The sequence below is a fragment of the Tyto alba genome, unplaced genomic scaffold (assembly GCF_018691265.1).
Source record: "Tyto alba isolate M040663 unplaced genomic scaffold, T.alba_DEE_v4.0 Super-Scaffold_26, whole genome shotgun sequence".
NCBI lineage: Eukaryota > Metazoa > Chordata > Aves > Strigiformes > Tytonidae > Tyto > Tyto alba.
The window spans coordinates 1,727,672-1,747,130 of NW_024881300.1; the positions used below are offsets into that span (position 1 = coordinate 1,727,672).

A 19,459-nucleotide genomic window follows, 5' to 3' on the forward strand; every position below is an offset into this window, starting at 1 on the left:
CTCAGATCCACCTTCCTCCACTGGTTTCTCCTCCTCCAGTGCTGCACTTCGCATGCCTCTCCTTCAAGTCCCACCCAGCTGATTTTGGCCTAGCCCTGGTGTCAGCATCAGACTGAATTCCTTCTTGCAAACTGCCTGACTCTCTTATCACCAGCTCAAGAGATGGAAGGTCTCTAGGCAGCCCGCAGGACACCATCCGCAAGGGCTGCCAGGCTGCTTCACATCACCAGTAAGCACCCGGGAGCGTGTTTGCGACAAGCAGCTCACCCAGCACCAGTATCAGCATCCAGGCTGCCTGCCCCAGCAGATCAAGAGATCCTGCTCTGTGCCTCAGTAGTCCCGCTACGCGGTACTGGCAGGCAGCACCCTGATCACTGTGGGAATTTGAGGGGAGGCTCACCATACGATCCAAAGACCCCAAGTCTAGAGAAGGGGAAGAAGTGGTGTGGCTCTGCCCCCCCGGGCAGGGGAGGACACTGGAACGTACATCACAGTCACGGATGGCATCCATGGCCAGCAGGTCATTTCCGTGCCGGAGCTGAAACTTCACCATCTCCTCAGCCGCACGGAGGTAGCCCAGCTCCTGCTCCTGCGCCTCGCTGCACTCCTTGATCAGGTCCTTCAGGAGCAGGGCGTATTTGCTCATCCGCTGGATGGGTTTCAGGAGGTAGGAGGCCAGGTCCATCTTATCCCCAAGCTGCACCTGCTTGAACTGTGAAACACAGCAGAGTGAAAGGCAGCAGCTTCCCGTGGAGCGCCCTGTGCCCCCAGGCAGGCACTGACACCCACAGCTTTCCTGACTGGGGTACCCTGTTCGCTCTGCAGGGAAGTGCAAGGCCACAGGACCGATGCTGCTGTGTGCTGGGCTCCTTCCCAAAGCACTCACCGCGTCTCTGCCCCGTCCCCTCCCACACACTTGTGCAGAGAGCTGTGCCAGGAAAGCAGAGGTAGCATGCCTTAAGCAGGAAAGCCGGGCTTGTTTTGACAGAGCAGTGACCCAAACAGCAAGAGTAATCGCGATGCAGGTAGCGGAATTTACCTTGAAGAAGGTATTCCCATGGCTGGCCAGCAGCGAGTCCGACTTCGGCTTGTTCTTGCTATACAATGCATACATCCCAAACTGATCTTTCTGCAAAAGAGATCCCCATGTGAGACCAGCACACATCCAGGATGCAGTGACAGCCGTGCCCCTGCATTCGTTACTCCGGTACTTCTGCCTCTCTCAGGCTGCACCAGAGCCTCCTATGGTATCAGGAATGATTTGGCTTCCAGTTCCTTAAGAGGCAGGGAATGTTCTTGTCTTTCCTGCTCCTACAGTAGCTAGGACTATTTCATTGTCCTGTTACACCTTGCTCCTTACATACCCCAACAGATACCGTTCACCCCGTAGCAGCAAACACACACGGTGCAGCTGAGCTTAAGACCAGTGCCCCCCAACATCTCCCTAACAGCCCCCTTCAACAAGAGCAGCAGGTCTGCACCTCTCTGCTCACTGAAGTCATTCCACACCGACACCACAGTCAGAAGACAGGGTAAGGGATGCTCCTGTGGAAGCAGGGTGGGTTTTAAGGAGCAGGCATCTTGCTTCCCTGGCAGTGTCTCGTGGTAGCAAAGAGCAACAGGAAAGGCAAAGAGCACCTGCTGCTGCCTGGGCTCAGCCTCGCAGAGCCACCCCAGTCCAACCCAGCATTTGAGCTGGCAGAGGATGAGCCAACTCCTCCAACAAGACAGTCCACCCACTCCCAAAGAGCCACACGTGGGAGAGCAGCCAAATGTAAAGGCACTGCTGGGCACAGGAGCCAAGCACATGCCCGCAGGAGCCCGGCCCAGGAGGAAGGTGCTGATGCCTTACGTGTCGGAGGAAGCAGTGGCTGACCCGCAGCGGGTGGTTGCAGCAGCTCTCGAGCTCTCGCAGGAAGTACTGGCTGTGGAAATCGTAGAGTTTCTCCAGGTTCCCAAAAATGACGCTGCGCTTCCCACGCAGGTCCTGGGGGAGGTCGAGGCGCTCCATCTCGGGGAAGTAGCTGTCGATGATGTAGCAAAGCGACCTCACGTATTCCCGCTCCGTGGTTACCATCTCATCGATGATGTGCCGCAGCTTGCTGCAATAGGAAACACTCAGCCTTGAAGGGAGAACTCACAGCAGAACTCACAATAACTTCTGTGAGGAGGAGCCAGCCCGATGACAGGATGCTGTGGGAGGCATTGGTAATCCTGGGAGAACAAGAGCTCTGGACCCAGGCGCTGTTGGGCTTGTCCCAGTGAAAATGAGAGCGGGAAACAAACCTCGTATCACTTCATCAGCAAAGCAGTTCCCAGCACGGGTTGCTGCGATCTGAAGGGATCGCTCTTAGGTACTCAAGGTTTCCACTGCGAGGCAGTGCAGCACCACACGTAACTGCTCCAAACGTGTGCTTGCCTTCCCTGCCGCTCAGCCTTGGCTGAGGGCCCAGCAGCAGGACTGCCTCAGCGCCCACGGACCGGAGGGCTGCTGCATCTCCCCCTTGAGAAGCGAAGCAGTTAGCCTCCTATCTGCCCGTCTCCATCCCCTGCCACGAGCCTTCCTGACACGTGCTAGCGTAACAGAGGCCCTTTACAGGAGATTCCACTACCCCCAGCCATCCCATCCAGAGCAGAAACAGTGAAAGAGCTCTGTGGTCCCCTCCAGCACTCATTTCTCATCTCTGCCACCAATTCTTTCTTTTTTTAAAATCTTTTCCAGTGAAAGCAGCAGAAAGACCTGCCCAGTAACCCCTGTTCGAGAACAGCTCGCATCCCTGGGCTCTCCATAACCTGGGCACGTTGCAGTACGACACCAAAGTTAAGCTGAGAACCTCAAGGACAGAGAGGGAAAGGAAGAGAAAGCCAGCTGTTGGTCACCCAGAGATCTAAGCCCCAAAGGGCAAATACAAACACGCTCTTACAAAAATACAAAAAACCTCTGCGAGGTTGCTGTCACAGGGTACTGGAAGTGCCTCCCCACCAGTCTGGGTACAGCACCCCCCAAAAGTGTGCGGAATGGTGCACCATGCTTCTGCTCTCCCACTGCACCCGTACCACTGGTTTGCTAGGTCCCCAGATACTACGTTTCTGCAATGCTCAGAGACTCTCTCTCCTGCCTGGGATCTGCTCTTTCTCCTCTCAGGGAGGCAACACGCTCTGGGGGAAGAGCAACAGATCCCATTTCCCTGCCTCCCCCCAGAGGCAGGTGCCAGGCTGTGTGTGGACATCCCTGCGAGCCCGCTCAGCACCACACACACGCGTGCAGGAAAGCTGGAGCTACACCTCCGTCCATCCAGCCTGCACCCATTGCCAAAGCAACCGTCACTGCAGAGCTCTTTGCATCTTTGCTGGCTGCCTTTCTACCAGCCTGAGGTCCGGAGCACCGAGTGTCACAGCCACTTACCTGCCCCAGCTCTTGGCTTCCGAGGCCGAGAGGCAGCCCCTCTGTCCCTCCAGCAGGCAGTCTGCAGCCCAGCTGTGAGCGGCTTGCTGCCGCAGCGCAAAAGTCCTGTCCACCAGCTCAGTGCTGCTCACCTCCAGCCCCTTAATAAAGACGCCGGTGTTGCCGTATCTGGCCGGCTCGCTCAGCGTCCTCTGGCAGCCTGACCACAGGCTCTCACCGCAAGGGAGGTCAAAGCTCTGGGCCTTCCGGAGCATCCTCCTGGGAGGCAGCTTCCCAGAGGCTGGAGTGGATGTGCAGGATGGCTTCACCTCCAAAGTTTCTAATATGCTCTCCAGGTTTGGCTTTTCTTCAGGCAGCTTTGGAGACTTGGAGGCCCCGCTGGCAAAAGAAACTCTGCTCGAGTGAGGACCTGAGCTCAGAGCAGCTTGGCAGGCAAATTCTTCCCCAGCACTGACATCACCAGGGCAGCTCAGGGAGGGCGAGGGAGCTTTCTCCTTAGTCCACCCCGGAGAGCAGTTGGACCTGTTGTAGCAGTGGCTGTAAGTCCTGTCCCAGGGGGACCCGGAGGTGGCCCCCTCGGAGTGTCTCCAGTGGGACAGGCTGCCAGCCTCGCTGCCGGCCCGGGGCTGCTCCCCGGCAGCTGGTTTGCGGTCTGACAGCAGAGACCTCCTTGTTCTCAAGGCTGCTTCGAGTTTCTTTTCGAAAACCAGCTTGGTCTCCTGGCATTTGGACCACGCAAATTTCCACTGCTTGAGTCCCTTGTCACTCTTCAGCTCACAAGCCAGCTCCTTCATCTCCTGGAAGCGGGCATCGCTGATGTCCGGGTGCTGCCCCTTGTAACTCTCCAGGCACTTGATCACACCTGCGCAGTGTTCAGCAGAGCTGCAGTCCTCCATGCTGATGCAGGCAAGGTGTCGCATCCCTTCCAAGGCCCACTCGTACGCCTGCAGAGCGTGAGAACAAAAGGCAGCAGCCAGTCAGAGGGATTCGGGAAAGAATAACCCTAATTCAGTGCCTGAAGACAAGAGAAAGGATCAGTGTGTGGCCACCACAGTTCCTCAAGTGTGAGAGGAAGGGGGGGGCTGCTATTTGTCAATGGGGCTTAACAATTCAGCAAAACAAACAGCTCCTTATGCAGAGGACTTCAGCTGTGCTGGCTGCTCTGCCACAGCTCCACCTCCCCGCCAGGTCCCTGTGGCACTGGGCACCCACGCTGATGGGCACATTTGTCTTCTCTGGGCCGGGGGGCCCAGGGGAAGCTGCTGCCAAGACTGCAGAAATTCACACCTCAGTGGGGCCCTGCTCGGTATAAAACCTGGAACTCACCCTACTCCTTTGCCCAACCATTCTCACCACTATCATGCAGGATGAGGTCGAGGGGGCATCAGTAAAGTGCAGGGAATTGGATTGCTGCTCCCCACACCGTCTCCCTGGAGATGACAGCACACAGAGGCCTGGAGCTCGATCAGAGCTGGGCTCTGCAATCACCCCGAATGCTCTGACCCGTCCTTGCAGCAAGTAGGAATCCGAGACCACGCAAGCCCAGTTGCAGCTTGTGCATTTTCCGTGCCTGCTGGCACCCGCGTGGTGTGCTGTGCCCTGCCTGCTACTGCACTACGTGCTTGCGCTGGTTAGGTCCAATACTGAGCTCAGCAGTTGATTTCTAATACTCCAGGAATGCTGGGAGCAGCTTCACGAGGCTTAACTCTAGCAGTGGTACATATGCTGGCCTTGCTAAAACAGCTCTGACGTATTGGTCAAACAAGAGGAGCAGGACAAAACGTGGTCCAGTGTGACAGATGCAAGGTAAAAGTGCCTTACCACCACGGCAGAAAAGGGGCTAGTGAAGCACCATGCACTAATGACCATGTTTGTCATTGATAAAAATGAGAGGAAAACCAAACATCTGAATTACTCAGGCTCATAACCCACTACTTTCTCTATAAAGAAGGGATGATGACAATGTTTAACTATAGAGTGAATAAGATGTGACCAGCTAGAATAGGCCTGGCCAGGGAACTTTACAGTTCAACAGTGAAAACACAGTTATTTGTTAAAATCAGATGCACGAGGAAGGGAAAACGTCCAACACAGGGCTGCCTGGCACCTTCCACCCAAGACCTGTGGACACTGCAGGCTGCCCTTGAAATGAGCTAGATCATCTCTAGCACTTGCTCTGTCAGGCCCTGCGTACCTGCTCTGTTTCTGCAGAGAAGCAACACTCACAATTAGTGCCAGGAACAAAGTGACCAGTCTTAGACCATTTCCCACCTGCTGAACAGCCTCACTGTGACAGCCTTTGCTCAGAGAGCTTAAAGCACTTATTTTTATGCAGAATAGAGCCTCAGACACCAAGAAAATCCACCCAAGCTTTTTGGAGCAGACACTGCATCCCCATCAGGGACGTGGTAGTCAAACAGATCAGGTGTCAGGCTCACTCTCTGTTGGTGACAGAGGTAGGCAGGGCAGGAGGTGCTTCATTCACACGGTGCTCAGCTAGGGACAGCTAGGAGAGCCAAGTGCTGCTGTTTGTACAAGAGCTGAATGCCAGCACACGAAGGGTAGCCTGCAGACTGAGCAGAGTCACTCCAAGGACAGATTCCACAGAAGCTCCCACAGCCATCCACACTGCTCTTTTGAGCTGCAGCTGCATGGCGTGCGTGCAGCCAGCCCCATTACTCATGCAGAGCAAGGAGCTGCTTCAGAAACACCAGCAGCTGCTCGGGGAAAACGCTTCTCAAACAGCCTCCCGTGCAAGCACAGCAAGGGGCAGTCAAAAGAGCAGCAGTCCCCTCTCCTCCCATCACCCTGCCTAGCGCAGCAACAGGCCCCTGACCTGCCTCTCTCTTGATCCAGGCTTTATGCTCCAGACTTGCCCACTGCTGGGGGCCGGGAGAGGCGTGCAGCAGCAGAGGACGTGCCTGGTGAGAATCTGCATTTATCCATGATGCAGAGGGTCTTTTCTTCCCTGGAGGCAGAAGCACATCAAGGCGAGGTGAAATGCTGAGTGCAGCAGAGCCCAGCAGATCCACACGACGGTGACAGATGGCCTATTTTGCTAGGGTTTTTTTTTTTGAGCTACTCCCTCCAGCTGTACACAAACGAACACCAGCCCCTTCCAGCTCTGCCCTGAGCAAGGGCTGGCTGGCAGTGTGGGGTGAGGGCACGTCTCGCCTCTCTGGCTGTGGAGGTCAATGGGTGATCCTGACCAAAGACTGCATGCTGGCTCCCTTTCTGCTCACTGATAGGAAAAAAGCACATGGGGCTCTGAAAGAGGGTGCTGAGAGCGATGTGCAGGAGAGGTACATACAGCCAGCAGGCCAGCCTGGCATTTACAGCAGCCACTTGGAAAGGCAGCTGCCCCGGGGAGGCTTTCTCCGAGGCTGAGGACCCCACTTCCGTGCACAGATGGGAGAAAGAGAGAGAAAAAAGGCTTCTTATTTCTAAGAAACTCCACAGATCTGCATGGGGCCACAGCCGGGAGCAATCAGGGTGGCAAACCACATGGGGAGGCAGCCTGCCACCTCTCATCTTCATATGGTAGCTGTCTGTTCTTGGTGAGGGCTCCAAGGGCTGGGCAGAAACGACTCTAAATCTTGATGGCGTTTCTTCCATCCCCAGTGCCTGTTGCAGGCCAGTGAATAACTCAGCTTTGTTCCCTTCACAATGGGAGCAGCCCTTCGCACCCTGGAGCTTGTTTGGGAACATGCTAAGTGGCCACCAAGGCTTTCTCCAGTCACATCATCCGCTTCAACTGCCCCTTTTAGCACATGAAATGGCAGCCCTCTCCAGGGACCAGGTGTGCCCTGGCACTCAGGAGGGAACACTCTCATGCAGGCAGGGGTATTGCTGTCAACCGTGTCCCCCCCGTAAGGTTGCAAACCACGCTCAGCCCAGCCAGGATACTGCCCTCCAGCTTCTCTGCAAAACTGCAAGAGCTGCTCATGTGTAAGAGGTGGCATCTGTGTGAAGGGAAGCTGAATCTTCCCAACCATGTCTGGAACCAGGCAGGAAGGAGCCTGTAGCTCAGCTTTTGATCTTTACAGACAAGTCGTTACTGAAACTCTCAATTAGAGGATTAAAGATGTATGCTTCCTGCATACGCAGGGCTGACCTATCCAGCAGCTTCATGAGGAGTCAGCAACAGGTTGGTCCTGTCAGGTTGCCCTGAGGAGGAAGGGGCTCTTGGGGACCTGCTGTGCCCTAACGAAGAGCCAGGGACTTCACTGGAGCACGGTGCAACCCTCAAGCCCATCACCCTGCGTTGGTCCTTGCTCATTTCACCATGGGCAAGACTACAGTGAATCAAGGACAGAAGCTCCTGGAGCCTGTTCTCTTTGGCACCACAGAAGTGCCATCTGCACATACAGGCCAAGGGAAGCTGCTTCATCCTGGCTCAGAGCACGTTGCCAGCACTGCACAGAAAGCCTTCCAGGGGTCCCAGATCCTCACCTGAGCCACCACTCAGATACTACACCTCCCCAGCCCAAACCTACCACAAACCCACCAGACTCCTCTCAAGGTCCAGTGATCTCTAAGACACCTTCTCTGTAGGCAAGACAGGAGACAGACACTGTGCATCTGCAGACATATGCCAGAAAGGGCAATTTCAAGGGGGCCCACCTTTGTCCAAACCTCTTTCTTCCTGTGAGGAGACAATTATAACTGTATTTTTCTTGTCACATTGGAAAGTGGGTGCCAGAATAGGCAGAGGTAGGTGCAGTAGGCAGATTACAAACCCTCCAACTTTCTGCAAAGGAAAATGCACCTAGGTGGGTGGCTAAATCTGCTGTGAGAGGGTTTCCTTCTGAATCCAGATTGACTGCACAGGGGAGCCGAGATAGGGGTGATGAAAAGCCAAGGCTGATCCCTGATGGGAGCAATAACACAGGCAGGGATGCAGTACAGCTGTGGCTATGACTGAAGCACAGCCACAAGACAGACCAAGCCCACCCATCCTTCTGTGGAGATGTCCCAGGACTGCAAGCAACCCACTCCCTTGCTTTCTACAACACAGAGAGAGGGAAGCAGCACAACCGCTGGGAACATTGGCAAAGACAGCGAAAAAAACAAACGACAAAATTCAACAAATCCTGATCATGCTTTCGTGCTTCACTCCTGTATGCAAGCTCTGCTCCGCTCTGCTGTTTGTTAATGAGACACAACTAATTGCAGGTCTTTTGTGGCAAGAAACAACTGCACAACTCCCCATTTAACAAGACCTCGCCTCACCACCATGGTCACTCTAAGTGCCCTTAACTTCAGCCGTGAGTTTAGGGAGCAAGATGAGGCTGGCTTGCAGCAAAGGAGATAGAACTGCTGCAGCCAGAAAAGGTGAAAGCATCACAGGTACCGTTGTGAACTTCCCAACAGCTACACATGGTGCCACGTAGGCGCCGACTCCCGCAGCTGCCCTGCTCTGCCGGCAGCCCGAGGTCTTGGCACTGAACCCTGCAGAGTTGAGACGCCAGTTGCAGCACAAGAATAAAGAGTGACAGGGCACTTAACAGAACACAAGTCCAAAGTAAATGCTGCTTTTCTGCATGAAAATGCCTGCGCCCAGGTGTGCTCCTCTCATTACAGATGCTCATTTGGGCTTATTCCCCTCCGAAGTCCAAGATGGCTTTAGGCTGCTTTGAGAACTGACTCCTGCTCACAACACTGATGTGTCCCTTGTCACAGGCTGCTGTACGCACAGCACTAGCTGTGGCTAGAGACCGCCTTGTACGCTGACAGTTCAGAAGGACCACAGTTAAAAAGGCCATTTTACATCAAAATATATTGAAAGCAAAGTTATCCGGGCTAAAGCCTTACTGTCGCAAGAGTTATCAGCTGGCAAACACCAACAAGCCTGTTTTTCTGCTAACTCAGACACCAGGTAGCTGTAGCAGAAAGTGGTCTCGCATGGATCTGCTTCGTGCTTTCCTCAGGCTCCCCCCCACCAATCCTAACAGCACCCATGAAGGGAGAAGCAGGGAGAAAGCATGACTTGAGGACCTGCAGATGTCTCCCTGGCAAGTTGATTAATCAGTTAAAAATAGACCTCATCCTACCTTCTCGTCTGTACAGAGGGGGTCCATATCCCGGCTGCGCCCAGCTCTGTGCTGTACATCACCATCCCCTATGGCCGGACTGAGGCAGGGCCACTGCTTCAGTGCATCGTGTCAGCTCCGGCTATTCACAAGCAAATGCTGCTAGCCTAAATACCAGATTGAGGAGCCCTGGTAACCGGAGACAAGGCGGAGGGGGGAAGGGGCTGCGCTTCACACGGGAACTACTGAAGTGTGCGGAGAACACGCCGACTGGGAGCTAGCCAGATTCCCTTTCTTTCACAGCGCAAAAAACAGGGAGAGAAAATATCCCAAGCGACCCCAAATACAAGCAAAATTCAAAGCAAGCTGCCACGACACACAAGAGCTTTGGAGAAAACTCTGATCCCTCCTAGACATTGCGATGCTTTTTCCACATCTCTAAGTGTCAAAGCTCCTTCCTCACTTCTAGCAAGATTTGCGGCTCCGTGAGCAGGCAGCTACGCTTGGACGTACAAGAAACCATGTAATTTCAGAGCACAAGCATTTCAGCAAAGCCACCAAGTCAGAAGTAATCTCCTCTCTACACAGAGGTTTGCTGTTACTCTCTTCACCACCCTGTAGCATTCAACTTTTCCAAACTGCATTTGAAGCTCTGCCTGGGATTCATTAGCAGCAGAAACAAAACCAATCAAAACTGTGTCCTACATGGGATATATCTGGTAAAAGCTCAGCTTTAAACATAAAGGAAAGGATGCAGCCTCTTGAAATAAAAAGCTAAACCATTTCTGAGTTGCTGTGTAGCTCACAGTAGCACCCCTCCTCTCTCCAAGGGAGGCAAGACCACTAAAATCACCAGTTTGCCTAAAACTAGCTGTTAAGGAAAACAAACTTTAAATCCTGTATTTGCATTTCTGCCTGTTACCAAGTGCCAGATGCTATACAAACACTGTGGGAGAGCAAAGGATGAGACACAAGCACAGACTACAAAGTCCTTGGATTTAAGCGTAGGGAAGGAGAACAAGAAGATACCCAAAACTGGGCAGGAAAGGAAAACAAGGGGTTGGGGAAGCAACACTGGTCAGGGCTGGTCCCTGACTGCCACTGCCCAAGCACCATCAAAGGGTGCCCGTGAGAGCAACGTGCTTGGAAATCCTTTTGCAGCAGCGCTCTGGGTGAACACCAACAGAGCTCAAGAATCCCTTCGTTTCCCCTCTGGGTAGCCAAGCTTGACAAGTCCAGGAGAGTCTAATTACAGGAGAATATAATTGGATAAAATAGGATTGCACATGATTTCTGCTCTCTTGACGACAGCACGAGGACCCAAAGGGCAAATGTGGCTTGTTGTGCTGGAGCTGGCGTGCAGGACGCGTGCTTGCCCTTCTTTTCTCTAACTGCTGCAACTGCCAGGCAACACCTAGGGTAGCTGCATTCGGAACAGGCTGACTCAACTGATGAATCACAACATGCTACAATAACCCCGCTTCAGTACAATTCAGAACTTCCACAGAGCAGCCTGTACCAGTTTCACTAAACCTCTATATAAAGACACGCACGTACGCATATATATTTATATGCGTAGGTATGTATAAAATTACTCCCTAGGAAGCTGGGCAGCAGGTGTCTGAGATTTGCCCTCCCCACAGCTTCCACTGCTCTGCAGCTGCAGAAAACCTCCCCATAGCCGACAAGGTGCAGTTTTCCCTCAGTTTTTCCTTTTTGCTCTACAGTCCCTCCTAACTTTGCATCCTTTGGGTACATCCTGCACTGATTTTTCTCCCCTTATTTTTCTGGCTCACCAAGGGGATTTTCTCCTTTAAAAGCTCCCGAGTCCAGAGCACCAGGGGCTGAGTTTGCTCCCAGTAAAATCAGAAACTTTAATGTTTGCCTTTGCTGCAAGCCAGTCTCTTTACATTTGAGGCACTGCCCATTTTTTCAGCAGCTTTGTGCAACCACAGCAAAGTTTTCTTGTCAGTGAAATTCTGCTCACAACCCCTTACCACCAGAAAAAGAGCAGATGCTGTTTCACTGCCTCGGTGAGTATTATCCGCTCTCCCTTCTCATCCTTCACCAGTTACAAACCCAAACTGCACACTGAAGTCTGCTTTTGCCACTGTCCTTCTCTCCTAACGACTGGAATCTAGTAGCTGGTCCTTCATTTGGCTGCAGCCTACATCAGTCATGAAACCATCTGAAGGTTGACTTGAAAGGAGTTACGCATGTTGAGTGTAACTGACAGCTGAAAAACCAGAAGATATAAAGTAGTGAGTGTGTGGATTTTGTGGATGTATGACCACTGCCTAGAGGAAAAGGAGGAGGAAAAGGGCTGCACGTTTTCAGGCTTCTTTCAGTGAAGGGGAGAGCTCCTCTTTTTGGAGGGTGCCAAGAGCCTCACGTTACCAGATTCAAGATGAAGCCACAGTGAGATGTGTGAGTCACTATAGCTGGCAACTTACACAACAGCAACAAATCACTCTGCACAGAGACTAATGTCACCTCCAGAGGTTTTTTTGCATGCTTCGCTTTTACGTCTGTCCCCACAACCACATCATTACGCTGTACAAACGCCCCACTGTCACCGTACACCGCGGGCCAGTGAGGACAGACTGGACTGTGGTAGGGATCTGCTCTCTGCTCTGCACTGGTTGTGAGACCTCCAGAACACCCTTGGGCCTGGATGGGGGAGCGTCGATGCTTTCTCTGTAGCCTTCAATTCACATCCTTTCCCCTGTGACAAGCTGAGCCAAACTTCACTTAATTATTCAATGATGTGCTGGGATCTCTGTGCACTGCCCTGGGGGAGCTTGTGCCTTGGGAGATGTGGAGCTGAAACTGAACCCAGACACGCAGCGCATCTGTTGGGCCTCCCTTTTTCAGGGTCGCTGACAAAGCTAGAGATAGCTCCCCGGTTTAAGAGCATGCTAAGATGTACTCAGAGGATGCAAGCTCCCATGGAACAGCTAAAGGAGCCTGGTCAGAGGCAGCGGGTACTTGGAAGAACCCTGTCCATATGTCCAGGGCTTTGATATGCAGATGGGAGCCATTGTGAGCTTCAGTCCCATCTGTACACTGAGGGGAGCTTCACGTCCAGATTGCCTGAGCAGATCTATTTAACTTCCGTGACTAAAGGGAATTCCAGCCTTCAGGAGGATCTGAGCATCCAGATGGATGCCAGAACACACACATTCAGAAAATCTGTCACCCTGTGCAGCTCCTGTCCCGAGATCTGAGTGAAAATAAGCACCCAAACCCGACGTTTTGCACAGATGCACAAGGCTGAGGTCAGCTGAGGGAAGATCTCTGCTCGCGTCATATCTTACACCTCAAGTGTGGGGAACTGGCTGACAGGTTGTACCCAGAGGGTGGTGGTAAATGACTTTTTCAAACTGGCAACCTGTCACAAGTGGGGGCCCCCAGGGATAAATACTGATCCCAGTGATGTTTAATATCTTCATAAATGATCTGGATGATGGAATCAAGTGTACTCTGATGAAGTTTGCTGATGATACCAAACTGAGTGGCAAAGTGGACGCTTTGAAAGGGAGAGCCACCCTGCAGGAAGACCTGGATAGGCTGGAAGAGAGGGCTAACAAGAACCTTATGAAGATCAACAAGGACAAGCGTAAGGTCTTGCACCTGGGAAAACATAATCCAGGAGTGCAGCACAGGCTGGGATCTAGCCAGCTGGGGAGCAGCTCTGTGCAAAGGGAACTGGGGGTCCTGGTGCATAACAAGCTCAGTATGAGTGCACAGTGTGCTGCAGCGGCAAAGAAAGCCAACAGGGTGCTGGGCTGCATCGCCAGCAGAGATAAAGTCATCATCCCACTCTTCTCGGTGCTTATCAGGTCACACTTGGAATACAGTGTTCAGTTTTGGTCCCTGCTATACAAAAAAGATGTGGCCAGGCTGGAGAGGGCCCAGAGAAGGGCCAAACAGATGATCAAGGGACTGGGAAGCTGCCATGTGAGGAAAGGCTGAGAGAACTGGGTTTATTCAGCCTCGAGAAGGGAAGGCTTCTCACCATGTTCCAGTATTTAAAGGGTGACTGCAAAGAAGATGGAGGCTCCCTTTTTACAGGGAGTCACATTGAAAAGATGAGAGGTAATGGGTACAAGTTACTCCTGGGGAGATTCTGATTGGACACAAAAGGAAAAAAAGTTTCACACTGAGAACAATCAGCCCCTGGAATAATCTCCCCAGGGAAGTGGTGGATTCCCCAACATTGGACACTTTGATTCAGCTGGACATGGTACTGGGCCGGCTTGTCTAGACCAGGATTTTGCCAAGAAAGGTTGGACCAGATGATCCTTGAGGTCCCTTCCAATCTGGTGTTCTATGATTCTATGAAGTGCAGTGTACTCCCCCCTTGCAGCTCACCTGCAACATGAGCTGGGAAATCCCTAAACCTGCTGGGAGGAAATGCTGCTTCCCTGCCATTACTGACTGGCTACCGGTGTCGTGATCCTGCAGGAGATTTGATCCCATCCAACTTGGAGAAGGGGAGCCCCAAACTTTCAGACAACTGTGTGTTTATGCTCATGGACAGCCAAGGACATGGGGGAGTATTTACACAGAGGTGCTCTGGTGATCAAGGATGAAGGCAGAAGGTGCTTTCAGCATGTCAAGTATTGTCCCCCTGCATACACAGCAGTGGCAGAGCATGTTGGCACTCCTGGGATCAGGGAAGGCAGCTGAGGGGTGAGCAGCCTACATCCCAAAAGGTGCTAGGCACTAGCTGGCTCCCCCAGCCTCTTCTTTCTGCTGTGCCCCCCAGTAAAAGGGAGGATTCGGCCAGCACAGCAGGAGGGAGGAGGACCCCTGACAGACTTGAGATCAAGGCTTTGCCCCTCTGCACATACCACAGACACATCACACAGACCTTGTACTGCACTACAGCAAAGCCTGCGGTGCCAGGACAGGTGCTCAAAAGTATCTCAACCCAAGAACCCATCACCTTCAACTGCAAATTGTGCTTGGATTTAGCACATGAAAAACCCTAATTAACTCACTGCTGCCCTGTAACACTGAGGCACAGATTTATGCACCAGTCTCACACCCCTGTTGTGCAACCTGAAAGAAGCACCTAGTGCTGGTGCTAACTGCCATTTAGCAGCATTCACCTACTGTCACAGAGCTTAGGAGAGCTAGGGGCTCTGCTGTGATGCCTATTGGGCAATAAAATCATTGATGAAACACAGGAGAAAATAGACTGGACACCAGTAAATCTACCAGTGAATCACTGGAAAATTCATAAACCAGAACAGTTTCCAAATCACTCATTTTGCAAGACAGAAAAGTACAGGGGAGCTGTAGGAGATCAGATTTAAATGTTCAGGTCTTTTTGTCTGTGCAAGTAGGCTATCTTAAACTCCAAGGCAAAGCAGAAGCTTTCTGATACATGAATACCCTTTGGTGGGAAAGTAAACTTTAGAGGCTTATTAACCTTGCAAGAAGACTTTCTCCAGCAAAAACCTGGCGGGTAGGAGAAGGGAGAGATTTCACACATTAACCTTGCATGAACTCTGCCAGAGGATCGATTTTCTAACCTCGAGGCTCATTCCCCCAACTGCTCCAGGCTGCGCATGAAAAAGGACACCCCTGAAACAGGAGAGCAAATCAGACTAGCTGTCTGTCTAGGGGCACGACGTAACTGAGGAAGGAGAGAGAGAAGAGAGACAGAGAGATGAGACAGCTGCTGTCAGACAATGCTGCTGTCAGACAACAGTGCTTTCCTCTAAAAGAGTTTCACAGCATCAGGAAGGCACAGTATATATTCCTCTCTGCTGTGCTACTCAGATCTTCCTTCCTCATCTTCAGTACCTGCAGCAATAACCAAATGAAAGATGTCATTTGCGAATTTCCTGCAGCCTGTCCCCAGAAAAGTAAAGCCAATCTCTGTGCAGAGGTGGAGAGAGAACAGTGCGTGTTAAGCCTCTCCCAGAAACTTCATTATAAACCACAGCAAAAACCTCATTTGCTCAGAGGTGCTGGAGGCCAAAGCCACGTTCTGACCTGCACAGGACTGCTAGTAAGAGACGAGCATCGTAGCACAGCAGCCTGCCTGTCTGTTCATAATAACTATGCTACAATAATGACACATCAAATGCCTCTCTTTCCACTTTGGTGCTAAGTTCTGCTCTCCACTTCTCCTTCAAACACATTCCCAGAGCAGGGAATCGTAATGCCCTTTCAGTAAAGTTAACTCTCAGACTGTGCCAAAGAGCCTGCAATAATAGAAAAATCACACTTCTAGGTCGCAGCCACCAGGATCCTTTCCAGTTTCCCACAGACCAGCATTCACAAACCCATCTTCCTTCATCAAAGGCTAAGCAAAAAGAGACATCAATAATCTATTGCCTGAACTGGACTTGATTTTTTTTTTTTCCCCCTCAAAACCATCATCTGCAACATTTTATCTGGTACACCATCAGAAACCAAGCACAGCAGAAAACAAGATATCAGCAGGTCACCAGTCTGAATCTTTTGGGGACACATGAGCGGTAATGACGTCTGCAAAAGTCAGCTAATTTATCATTCTTGGGGTTTCTGCTGTCACATCTAAGATCAGCTCGCTCTCTCTTGAAGCTGGGAATGCTGCTCCAGCAGGTCTCAGTCACGCATGGGACTGGAGCCCAGCAAACCTTGGAGCAGTTGAGGAGAACAGCCCTCTCTCATGCTGTCCACAACCTTTAAGGGAAGTCCAGGCAGATCAAAAGGTACCACCTGCCCTGTGTGTACATCAGCTAGTCTGCGGGCACGCGATCCAAGCAACAACTTCTAGCTGCAGTCAAATTATGCCCACTGAAATGATCATGCAAGAACCTTTAATAAAGAGAAAGAGGGACAGGCGCTGCCGTATCCCAGGCTGTGCAACCCTGGCATTCGGAGGGACCATGCAAAGATGCACACAGCCCACAGGGCTCTGTCTGAACACACAAAAGACCTACACAAAGCACTCTGATTCATGCTGGATGCGTACAGACGCGCACAAGCAACCGAGTGAAAAGCCTTCTCTACATTGTTTCCGAACAATCTCAATACAACTCACACGTCAGCCAGGGCGCCGGACACTTGGTACTTACAAGAGGGTTTGCTGCGTCTGTCTGCTGCCGGAGTCAGGATGGGGTGTATGCCACTCGGAGGGAAGGTGCATGGAGATGTGCAGAGAGGCTCTCCTGCCAGTGGGCCTGGAGGGGTGGGAAGAAGGGCCCCAGCCCCTCTTTGGGCCCCAGAGGCAGCAACACTTGTTTCACGGGATGGAGCGCAAAAAGGCTGGCATTCCTACAGCAGCAAGGACAATGGGGAAGGATGAGGAGGCGCTGCCATAATCAAATGCAGGCCAGCTGGCCCTCCCCCAGGAAGGGCAGGCACCTCCTTCACTTGCCAAAGGCTTTGTTTTCTAAGCCACAAAGAACAAAGTGGCTGAGGAGGAGAGCCAGAGGAGGAAGAGAGTGGAGGAGAACCGGCTGTGGGGGCAGGTTCACACGTGAGCGCAGGTAACCCACTCGGCAAGAGATGTCAACACAGATGGAGAGGGGTTGGGCAAGACTCTGCCCACTCCAAGCAGAGCTCAGAAGCAGCAGCTCCTTGCGTGCAGCAGAAGGAAGCGGGAGATAGCTGCTGAAGAACCAGAAGGAGCACAGGCTGATGGCCATGGGTTCTCAGAGGGAAGGGACCCAAGGGTGGCAGACAGCAAATGCCACTGAAGGAACGGCTCATGGAGCTGAGCCCCAAGAAATCCCAACAAGAAAAAAGCTACTATTTCTCAACCACCCTCACCCTAACAATCCCGAGCACCAGGCCTCTGAATGGCTTCCCTCAAAAAGCAAATGCAAGGCAAGGGCTGAAACTGCAAGAGGCTCCCAAGGCCACGGTGGAGCAATGCCCATACTTTCCCTGAGCACCAGAAGAGGCAGCATCTTGCACAACATCCTGACAAGTAGGCAAAAGCCCCTGGGGCTGCCTCAAGCTCTCCTGTAATGATACAGGCAGTTCAGCTGTGAGGCTCCGGGCACCTGCACACCACTGCACGGCTGCAGGGTATGCAGGTGCTGAGCGGGTGTGATGGGGACTCTGCTTTTTCTGGTTGGGCCAGTACTTTCTTCCAGAGTATCATGTGCCTTTTGCTATCGACCTGCTGCAGGACGGGTTGTCATCCCAGGGCTGGCAGAGACCATGCTGCGTGCTCTGGCTCCTTACATGGGCCACTGCCAGTTAGGTAGCTGCAGCCCTGAAAGGGCACACAGCTCTCACACAGGACACTTCAAGCTTGCGGTCCAGGCAGCTGGGTACTTTGCTTATGGTAAAGTCAAGAGTATGCAGAGACCTTGGATATAAGACTCATCTGGGAAATAATTTCACCCAAAAAAAGCTTGAGAAAGGGAAAAGTGTATAGGTTAACAAAGCAAGCAAAGAGGAAACTTGCTCTAGCTCCTCCTGGTAATGATGGTGTGCACATGGAAGTGTTACTGTGAAGCCAGGAGGGGTGGTGGGAGAGAAAAGTATCGGGGACTGCCCTTGCAAGCATCCCAGAACAAAGCAGACATCAGTGCTTTTGGCACAACATACACACCCTTGCTTGCTCAGCTTCCCTGTTCTCCCCCAACGTACTGTATAGCGCCAGATCCCAACACAGTCTTGGAACTGAGTAAACAGGGGACAGTGGCCAGACCAGGCTTGAAGCCACAGGAAGATGGCAGGTCCCTGAGTATGCCCACACTGAGTTTGTGGTACTGAAAAACAATCCTCTGCCCGCAGTCAGAGATGGAAAAGGCAGCCTCCTTCACCGCTCCTCCTGCCTCAGCCCAGCCATCAGCCAGCCCCCGTCAGGCACCAAGAGCTCCTGCCACAAAGGAAGTGGGGACAAATGGAAACATCCAGCTTGGCACCAGTCATGGCTTTGGGGAGGGAACCCTGCCAGTCCATGTGCAAGCTCCATGTGGTCTGGCCCAGCTAAGCCTGCCTCATCGCAGGGAGCTCTGACAGGCCATCAGGAACTGCCAAGCAGTAAAAAACACAGTACGGTGTCTTGATGGACCATATGGGGTTGTGCTGTCCTGTCCCATGGCCTGTCCAGCAGCCACAGGTAGCACCCTATGAAACACTTGCTCACTACATGCAGAAGAAGGACCAGCAGAACAGAGCCTCCCACTCCTAGCAGGCAGCAAGGTACATGAGGGATGAATACCATGATCCCCGTGGTGGGCGCTCCACTCCCTTGGCACATGTTGAGATGTTTGGAGAGATCTGAGCTTGCCAGCTCATTACCATAGCGTACATTGCTTACGCATCCTCAGGCTTCTACCCCAAATCCTGGGGTCTGGCACAGTGCAAGGCTCTTTACAAGAAGGAATAAATCAAGGACATTGCTTAGTGCAGATTCCTGCTGTTGATATCCCCTCAGAAATTAGGGAAGAGAGAAGGGGGTTAGGCAGGCACTGACAAGGTCACTACAGGAAGGTCAAAGCAGCTCAGCATCGGAAGAGAGTGAAATCAGTTTAGATAAAATCTGCTTTCCCCTCACCCCTCAGATCACACCACTGACTTTGCTTTGGGAAGGCAGAAAGCATTCTGGAGATCAAGATCAAAATAATAGGCACTCGCTGTGCAGCGATTTCTGCACTCATCCTACAGCTGCAGGATCTATCCCTCTCACCCCCCTGGTTTCAGTTGGCCACCTGTTCACGATACACACATGTTATATTTACACCACCATCATTGTTTACAGTTCTACTGAAACCAATGAGATCAAAACTCTCCTCCCTCACTAAGTGAGATGCCTCTCCTCCACACCAAAGCAGTGTGTAAACACACTGTGCCACTATCGTACAGTTTTCACTGGGGCTGTGCCGCGTGAAAGGCACAACCGAGGGGGATGATGCTGCTGCTGTTGCCAAGGACTGCATCCCCCCATTGTCATCCACCAAAAAGATGCTATATGAGCAGTGATATAATGCCCTAAGAAAAGACATGGGCCATCGTTGAGATTTGTGTAACATTTGTGCCCCTAGGAATGGCCCAGGCT

The 19,459-nt window shown here is 52.3% G+C and overlaps 1 protein-coding gene across 4 annotated transcripts in view; it reads right to left on the bottom strand.

The window, feature by feature from the left end:
- PLEKHG4 (pleckstrin homology and RhoGEF domain containing G4) overlaps window positions 1-19,459 on the bottom strand; it is a 90,949-nt gene that overhangs the window by 6,676 nt on the left and 64,814 nt on the right. For all 4 annotated transcript variants that reach the window (XM_032985350.2, XM_032985348.2, XM_032985349.2 and 1 more), the window contains exons 14-17: window positions 3,407-4,350; window positions 1,853-2,102; window positions 1,040-1,129; window positions 488-712 (exon numbers count right to left, since the gene is read on the bottom strand). In XM_032985350.2, coding sequence (XP_032841241.2) covers window positions 488-712; window positions 1,040-1,129; window positions 1,853-2,102; window positions 3,407-4,350 — 1,509 coding nt within the window. The remainder of the gene's footprint in view (window positions 1-487; window positions 713-1,039; window positions 1,130-1,852; window positions 2,103-3,406; window positions 4,351-19,459) is intronic.